This window comes from Anomaloglossus baeobatrachus, chromosome 11 (assembly GCF_048569485.1).
Source record: "Anomaloglossus baeobatrachus isolate aAnoBae1 chromosome 11, aAnoBae1.hap1, whole genome shotgun sequence".
NCBI classification, from domain to species: domain Eukaryota; kingdom Metazoa; phylum Chordata; class Amphibia; order Anura; family Aromobatidae; genus Anomaloglossus; species Anomaloglossus baeobatrachus.
Window position 1 is genome coordinate 121,933,802 of NC_134363.1, and position 9,435 is coordinate 121,943,236.

The 9,435-nt window shown below is 42.9% G+C and overlaps 1 protein-coding gene across 1 annotated transcript; it reads left to right on the forward strand.

Annotated features, from left to right (window-relative positions):
* The first annotated feature begins 1,402 nt into the window (after window positions 1-1,402).
* Window positions 1,403-3,475, forward strand: LOC142255830 (DNA damage-regulated autophagy modulator protein 1-like). Its single transcript, XM_075327276.1, has 4 exons — window positions 1,403-1,524; window positions 2,001-2,068; window positions 2,407-2,549; window positions 3,218-3,475. Exons 1-4 carry the CDS (start codon window positions 1,403-1,405, stop codon window positions 3,473-3,475), a joined length of 591 nt encoding a protein of 196 aa, XP_075183391.1.
* The last annotated feature ends 5,960 nt before the right edge of the window (window positions 3,476-9,435 follow it).

Consider the following 9,435-nt stretch of genomic DNA (forward strand, 5'->3'; position numbering starts at 1 on the left):
GAACGCAATATGTGCTCCACTTTCCTTTCAGCACCACCCATCAACAGGGTTAGTGAGCGTGATGCCCCAAACAGTGACGTCACAGGATGTGACATAGGCGGAACTCTCATGTGTTGGCAAACGGCATGTGCTCCACATCCCCACCAACAGTATAATAAAAAATGCCGCCCCACACACTGACGTCACCGGATATGACAAGCGGGACTGTAATATGCCTGAAACGCAATATGCGCTACACATCCTTCTCAGCGCGACTCAAGAAACTCATTGGTAGTGACGCCCCGAACAGTAGCGTTACAGAATGTGGATAGAACTATTGTGCACTGGAACGCAAATTGCGCTCTCTGTGCCACTGATTAGTAACGCCACATACAGCTGACGATGTCACATGATTAGTCGTGGGCGGAGCTACTATACATCATGCGCTCCATACAGCTGCCTCACTAACAAAATCAGACATGAACGGCAATCAAGGGTAATGCGCCAGGCATCAGGAATTAATTTTTAAGAAAATGATATATCAATAAATGCTCTGTATCGCCATATTTCTCATATTTGTGCTTACAAATATACAGTCATGTGGATAGCAGTGTACATCTAGAACACCCCAAATATAGTCATAGGGACGTTCCAGGTATTCATCTTACTATATCCACATCACAAGCTCTGTTATCAAATTATATGTAACAAGTTATCAGGAATCTCATTATAAATTAGTTACTCATATGGAAAAATACATCTGAAAAAATAACAAATTAACAATATTTACATCTGTGAGAATTTATAAATACCTTTTCATACAAAATATACTTACAAAACCTGTGGTGAACAACCTATACCGAGTAAAAAAAACTAGCTCCAAACCAGGAAAAATCCCCTCTTCTTCAATAAACGGCTCAGGTCCAAATTATGAACCATATACATGCTAATTAGATGAAGCTAGAAAAAACTAATTGTTTGTTTAGACCTCCTGGACTAACGGACTCCATCCAGGCAGCAGCGCGTTCAACCAGAAAACATCCATCTCTTTACTTCTCAATATATTGGCAGATGAAGATTTTCTTGCATCCGCGGGTGTGTGACCGCAGCAGCTGCTTTCTCTATGGGTATATAATGGGGTTATGAGGTGAGCACCCCCTCCTCTCCCCTAACTTCCTCTACTCCATACTGTATCACCCTATGGGAACTTGTCTCTTTTTCATTCTCTTCTATAGGCTCAGTTGATAGCAGATAGTAACCATGGCAACTGCAGAGCAGTGCTGCCTGTATCTTATGATGACATCACTGAGCTGTGATGTCACAATTGAGAGGTTCTATAATCCACTGTCAGCCTCAGAATCTTTCTTTCTGTGAATTGATAGAGAGTGATCTGCTGATTTATAAGCGAATTCTTGCGATTTTTATGGAGGTCAAAGGATTGGGGTTCTACCCCCTCTTCTTGGCCTTTTGGTGTACAACGTGGCTCATCACGAGCTACTTACTGGCCGTCATCAGTGGCCATTCACCTGCACTGATATACATCAGGTAAGGAACACAAGACCCTTATTCCATGGGGTGGTTTGGGGAATAGATACTGTTCATGGGACAGTCCTGTAAATACAGATTGTAGGGTCGGATTCTATTCCATAAGCACCAACTTTCCTTTGTTTTCTGAGACTCCTGAACCAAAAGGGCTGAGGTTTATGCAAACCCTGACAAATAGTGGGTGTTCCAGGGTAGGGGACTTCCCCACAGGGTTTAGGGATTTGCCAACTATACTATATTTCTTTAATTCATTGTACTAGGGAATTGCTACTAGAATTTACAAGAGGGAAAGAATCTAATCTCTTAAAGGGAAAATACACAAAAAATGTAATAGTGATCAGGAGGTGATGAGTGGGTTAATTTTATCCTCTCATCTCCTCGGTGATTGATTATTATCTGCTGATTATTAAGCTGAAATAATTCTGCACAATTTCCATATTAATGAACTTTTCCTTATTTGCTTATTTCTTTCACAGTGAATCAGGAGATGAATATCCTGAAATTATCACGTTTAAAATCGGATTCTTAGTGATGTCCATTGGCGGTAAGTAAATCACATGATTATATTCCTCTGGGGGGAAATTGCTTAGTAAAAGCTGACATTTATTTATACAGAAATCTGATTAGTATGGCAGAGACTCCAGACTAGTGGGTAGGGAAAGTGGATGCTCGGGCTGTGTGTGCAGTTACCTGCCATTCCTCATCTCACAGCAGTAGTAATCAGATTTATTCCTAGAAATAATTATAGTTTTTCTAATTGAATGTGACAGAAATGGGCTAAAAGAGGTAAAAAGACATCCCATGCATGATATTAATGGTTTATTTTTAGGTTGTTTTACATGTGGTCCAGGATTTATTCAGATCTTTTCTTCTCTTTTTCAGCTCTGGGCCTGACATATCTTCACTATAAATTCATGATGTTCCATTGTGAAGCCTTCGGCACTTGTCAGCCCTTGATTCAGGAGCTTCTTCTGGCCATTGGATTATTTTCGTGCTTCGGTATCGCCGTGATGGCTTTATTTTTGGTTAGTAACTAGAGGCAAGCAAAGCTTCCAAAATTTATTTCTGCTGCGTTCAATGGATTCAGCTGTCAGGAAATTTGTGTTGAATTTGATATGTTATGGAATAATTGGCTTAAATATTATAATTGAAATGTTTTTAAAATCTTTTATAACGCAACTCTCGATTAGTTGATCACTTGGGGTCCGCAACTGAACTCCCACCCGTGTGGTGATCAATATCAGCTATTATCACTGTAGGGAAGATGTAGACATGGCTTTTTCCAATGTAAGGGTATGTGCACACGTTAAGTATTTGGTGTAGAAACTTCTGCTTCTCTTGGAAGGAAAAATGTAGTGTAAAATATGTACATTTTTGCTGCATTTTATATTTGTTTTTTTACATGACTTTTTGATGCAGCTTTTTCCCTATTCATTAATATGGATGAAATCTGCAGCAAAAACGCTGAAAGACTTGGCATACCACAGATTTAAATGTGCACCCAATCTGCAAGTGAAAAATAAATGTGTGCAGGAGACTTCAAGATTCTCAGTCACTTTGCAGGGATCAGGAAAATCTTCAGGTTTTGTTGGAAAACTGCAGAGAAAAAAAGCAGAAAAATCAACGTGTGCAGGATTTATGTGTAAATTGGTTCCATGATGTTTCCTATAATCTCCATCTGTTTGTTTTCTAGAGCGCATCTAATTTGATAATTCACCTGTTCGGCGCTGGCATGGCATTTGGATTTGCTGCCATTTACAACCTTTGGCAGTCCATAAACCTGTACAAAGTACCTGGAAGCCACAGAGTCACCTGCCATATTAGAACAGCGTTCTGTATGATGACAATCATCTGTCTGTTGATGAGTATCCTTTCTTGTATAACGCGACCAAACCGGAGTCCAAAGATCCATCTCTTTAGGTTCTTATTTAGAAACCCCAATGATTTCTGATTTTTGGCCTTCAGATGGCGTCTTGCTGTTATAACATCTAGCGACATCTAGCAACATTGCAGGAGCTACAGTGCTACTATCTTATGCTAAATTATTATGTATACCATCCATCCTAAACATGTAGTAAGTCCCATAAAGCTCATAATAAACTTTATACATGTAATTTCCTTATATAAAAATCCACCAGCCGTTGGAAGTCAGGCAGCAGACCACATCGACGCGTGTGATAGATTCTGTGTAATCGTAAGTACAGTATATATCCTAATCATAGTATATACATACTGACATGTGGAGCCGCCGGTACAAACCAATCCAGAAATCACCTGAAAGTTACTTACAATATGTAATGTCATGGATGTGATGTCACATTATGTGGGTCAAAACTATATTGGTATGGCGGTCAGTCACATGGCTCCATGACGTAAGGGTGAATGTCCACCAGAAATAGCTTCTTTTATATAATTTTTTCTATATTAATATTGATATTTGTCTACAGATCAGTAAATTCATCGGTATAATCTCGGAGTGGTTGGCGCTTGTCCTTATTCTGACAAATATGTGCAGCTACTTTCACAATCTGCAGGTGAGCAGACGACTCTATAATTGCTTGGTATAACTTACTCTGTAATAATATTATTATTATTATTATGGGATGTGATATAAATATGTTGCTGTCTTTTGTCTTTAGCGTTTAACGTTGAAATTGTCCTGGAAGTGCTGCGCCATCTCCATGAGGGAGAAAAACCACGACATTGAAATCCCATGATGCAGCCGCATCTTCCACCAAATATATTTACTTGAAATATAGGTAAGATGGGAGAAAAACAAGACCCTTATTGCATGGGGTGGATTGGGGAATAGAAAACATCATTCTACAAATTTAAAGTCCAAATTTTCAGACATACAAAAGACCCCAACTTCTAACTGAGAAAAAAAGAAATAACATAAAATGCTATTTTTAAATTTTAATTTGCAGAAATTCCAACATTTTATTTCTAAGTTCATGGGACAGTCCTGTAAATACAGATTGTAGTGTCGGATTCTATTCCATAACCACCAACTTTCCTTTGTTTTCTGAGACTCCGGAACCAAAAGGGCTGAGGTTTATGTAAACCCTGACAAATAGTGGGTGTTCCAGGGTAGGGGACTTCTCCACAGGGTTTAGGGATTTGCCAACTATACTATATTTCTTTAATTTTTCCATTGTATCATGGAATTGCTACTAGAATTTACAAGAGGGAAAGAATCTAATCTCTTAAAGGGAAAATACACAAAAAATGTAATAGTGATCAGGAGGTGATGAGTGGGTTAATTTTATCCCTTCATTTCCTCGGTGATTGATTATTATCTGCTGATTATTAAGCTAAAATAATTCTGCCCAATTTTCCATATTCCAATTTTCCATATTCTTTACTTATTTTCCATATTCTTTTCTTATTTCTTTCACAGTGAATCAGGAAATCAATATCCTGAAATTATCACGTTTAAAACAGGATTCTTAGTGATGTCCATTGGCGGTAAGTAAATCACATGATTATATTCCTCTGGGGGGAAATTGCTTAGTAAAAGCTGACATTTATTTATACAGAAATCTGATTAGTATTGCAGAGACTCCAGACTAGTGGGTAGGGAAAGTGGATGCTCGGGCTGTGTATGCAGTTACCTGCCATTCCTCATCTCACAGCAGTAGTAATCAGATTTTTTTTCCTGAAAATAATTGTAGCTTTTCTAATTGGATTTGACAAACCTGGGCTAAAATAGGTAAAAGGACATCCCATGCACATTATTAATGCTTTATCTTTAGGTTGTTTACATGTGGTCCAGGATTTATTCAGATCTTTTATTCTCTTTTTCAGCTCTGGGCCTGACATATCTTCCCTATAAATTCATGATGTTCCATTGTGAAGCCTTCGACACTTGTCAGCCCTTGATTCAGAAGCTTCTTCTGGCCATTGGATTACTTTTGTACTTCGGTATCGCCATGATGGCTTTATTTGGGCGGCACGGTGGCTCAGTGGTTAGCACTGTAGTCTTGCAGCTCTGAGGTCCTGGCTTCAAATCCCACCAAGGACAACATCTGCAAGGAGTTTGTATGTTCTTCCCGTGTTTGCGTGGGTTTCCTCCGGGTACTCCGGTTTCCTCCCACACTCCATAGACATATTGATAGGGACTCTAGATTATGTGCAATTAATAGCACTATGTAAATAAATATTTTCAGTTAGTAATTAGAGTCAAGCAAAGCTTCCAGTGTTAATTTGTACCACATTTAATGGATTCAGCTGTCAAAGGTGATTCATCCCGAAAATTTGTGCTCTGAGGTCTCTCCAGACTAGAGTGCTGGGAAAGAAAAAAAATATATATTTATATATATACTGTATATAAAAAGATTATATCCGCTTTTCACTGGTCCTGCTACCACAGTTCTCCACTCACTGTTTCTCAATCAGTCTTTGATCCTGATCCAGAGCTGACTAGACCCCATGCCATTGATATCTGGGCATTATTGATCACTTGGGCTCTGGCACCTGAACTCCCACCCGTCTGGTAATCAATATCAGCTATTATTACAGTAGGGAAGATGTAGACATGGCTTTTTCCAATATAAGGGTATGTGTACATGTTAGATATTTGGTGCAGAAAGTACTGCATTTCTTGGAAGGAAAAGCGTAGTGTAAAATATGTGCATTTTGACTCATTTTCGGTGTAGCTTTTTCCCTACTCATTATTATGGGTGAAATCTGCAGCAAAAATGCTGAAAGACTTGGCATACCGCAAATCTGCAATCTGGGGCTCCATGCAAAATCTTACCTTGTGGGGTATCCAGGACCATGAGGAAGGTGATAAATCAGCCTAAAACTACACAGGGGAACTTCTTAATGATCTCAAGGCAGTTGGGACCACTGTCACCAAGAAAACCATTGGTAACACATTACGCCATAATGGATTAAAATCCTACAGTGCCCGCAAAGTCTTAAGGGTGCTTTACACGCTGCAACATCGCTAGTGATCTCGTTAGCGATGTAACACGCCAGATCGCACATACGATTTGCCGAGATCGCACATGTGACCGGCAGTACAAAATTGACCTATGTGCGATCTCGGCAAATCTTATCTGCAATCTGGCGTGTCACATCGCTAATGAGATTGCTAGCGATGTCGCAGCGTGTAAAGCACCCTTTACTGTTCAAGAGGGCCCAAAACTAATGCTTTAATAAATTGCATCAAAATTAAATTATAGATGAAAACCATGTAGCGCAATAGCTACAAAGTCAAGTGTGACGCCCCAGGGCTATGGGGTACTCGATCCCGGGCCGTATATGTACGGGGATGCTGTGTCACGGTTGTGTAACGGCCAATGCCCGGTTCTGTGACTCTAAGGGTCGCTTTTTAAAGGGGAGTACAGTATATACAGGGGAAATTAAAGAGTTTATATCATGACGCCACTTGCGGGTTGCGGTAATGGTGATGGAGCAACCGCTGCACATTCTTTTACCACTGGGGCTGATGATGATTGCAGCCTAGATGATAGGCCCTCCGCAAGTAGGGCCAGGCCCCAGGAAGTGGATGTTGGGATCCGGCACAGAAAGAAGGGAGATCATACAATGGGGATTCAGTGCAACTGTTGTTTACTCACAGCGGTATTGAGGTTGATGCATTGAGGATGGCTGGTTTCAACCCCTGGTTCCTTTTGTTCCAATGCCGGTGTGGTAACTTGGTGGCTTCTTTCCCCGGCACCTCTCACTGGTTGGTGGAAACCGTGGCTTGGAGCGTCTGGGGGTTCCCTACTGTCTGTCGGCAGTCTCATTTTTATCAGGCATTATTTATAACTAGGAGAAACAAGTAACATCATTCAACACTTACAGAGGGTAACGAAAACTGGGTAATCTGGTTCAGCTACCACAGTGCAAGTGGACTTGAAAATGGGGCAGGAGTGGAGGAAGCGGTGGCTGGCAGTATGGCAACCTTCTGCACATCCAAGGCATACCAGCCCTGCTCCCCATGATGCCGGGTATATGTGACCATGTCACCGGGGTTAAGGTCACGGTCGGGATGTCCTTTTTGGAGGTAGTCCAGCACATCCTGGTGGGAGAAAAATACCCCAGCATGTAATCCGTGCTCGGAAATGAATCCCCACCACCGTTTTGGGTCAAACTGGTCCACGATACCCTGGTACCGGACCCTGCCGGACCCCCAGCTGGCTCGGCGCAGACACTGATTCTCTTGGAGGTTGTGGGCCTCCACCTGCTTTCTCCGGGTTGCCCGCTCCCGAGCCAGCTGACGAATGGTGGCTTGGCTGGCTTCGTGGACCTCCTCATCTACGACAGCCCGTTGCCCAGCTACAGCCACGCCCCATATCGGCTCGATGATCGGCCCACCGGACCCGAACAGTCTGCTTCCGGGTTCCCACCAGCGGATGAGCATTCAGCCTGGTCACCGGCAATGCCGCTATCGCTTATCAGTTCTTCCAGGGCTGAATCTGGTGACACGGCCTGGTCTGGTCGAGCTGTTGAAGGCGGGACATCTTGGTCCTTCTCCTCCGGAGAAGGGGATGCGGCCGCGTCTGGTCTGGCCGTGGATGGAGGCGGTGCGGCCTGGTCCGCAGCTGGGTTAAGGAGCTGGTGGTGCCACCTGGTCAGCGGCCGGGGACGGCATGGGTTCCGCTGCCAAGAGTACTGGTGGAGCCAGGGAGGTTTCTGTTCCTACGTTCTCCTGGCGCCACTCATCATGCAAGGCCCATTCCTCCTGGGCTCGCACCATCGCCACCATCCTCTGCATCTCTGCATGCCAGTCCATGACTTGCTGAATGAGCTGCACCCGCATCTGTATGCACAGCCGCTCCACTTCTCCCTCTAGCCAGGTGGCCGGACCGATCCGGTCTCTTGTCCCTTGAGGCAGACATCTCGCCTCTCTCTGGTTTGCAAAACTCGTGATCCAGAGCTGCCATTCCCCTAATGCACCAGGGAGCATTCTGCAGCAGGCTCTTCCGGCCTCTTGCAGCTAGTTTTGATTTTACATGTTGCACACCCCCAGGGGGTGGAGTCTCTTTTGCGCGCGCTCTCACCAGAGTAATGGCCATCCATTGGGTCCCGGGTGGCCATCCATTGGGTCCCAGTTTATGTGTTTTGGTGGTACCGATACTGGTCTTCCAGGTCTCCGGGAGTAGGCCCTGCATCTTTGACAGGATGCAGTACCTAGTAGTGCCCTGATGGGTTCAGGGGCGCTACACAAGTATCAGACAGATGTCAACTAGGGTGATCAGACAGGAGTGAGGATATCGTGGTCTAGACAATGAGTGACAACCAGGTGTATATATTGCACAGTGACACTGCTCATGTAGTATCAATGACTATAGATAAAAAAATGTTCCTAGGCATGGGACTGAAAATTCCCTAAAGTGGTCCCTGCCTGACAGCGGAAGTGAATATACCTCACTGTTTTGGGTGACTTATCACAGCGTCGGCTGGCCCTGGTTTATCCCTACTGCTATCTAGTACCACTATTTAATTACCCATCATTTATAAAGTGCAAACCGTACTAAATAAACTGCCAAATAGTCATATGTATTCAGGAAATTTAGATACATATGGTTATATAATTATTCCCACACATGTAAGATAGCCAGGCCTATATAACAAAAAAGATCCCCGGTCTGCTGGGGTGAGCAGAAAAAATCTCGACACGTTTCCCCCCTTCAATTTTCGGGGTTCATCAGGGGATATTAACTGGATTTGGATATGTCCAAAATGTTGTTTAGGCCATCTATAGAGAAAAAAAAAATCAATATTGTAAACATACTGGCTAATGTTATGCTCTCAACACACCAATATGAATATATACTCTACGGCAGTAGGCAGCTTCACATACCTTATATTACACTGATGATGCTGGAAGCGACAGATATCCTTCAATACATCCCTACAGGGGTTCCACCAAATGGACAGACACCCTGGTGTATTAAA

Excerpts from the sequence above, each read along its gene's own strand:
- LOC142255830 (XM_075327276.1), top strand. The coding sequence starts at position 1,403 with ATGGAGGTCAAAGGATTGGGGTTCTACCCCCTCTTCTTGGCCTTTTGG. Across the intron at positions 1,525-2,000 it reads CCTGCACTGATATACATCAG|TGAATCAGGAGATGAATATC; the intron begins GTAAGGAACACA and ends TTTCTTTCACAG. Across the intron at positions 2,550-3,217 it reads CCGTGATGGCTTTATTTTTG|AGCGCATCTAATTTGATAAT; the intron begins GTTAGTAACTAG and ends TTTGTTTTCTAG.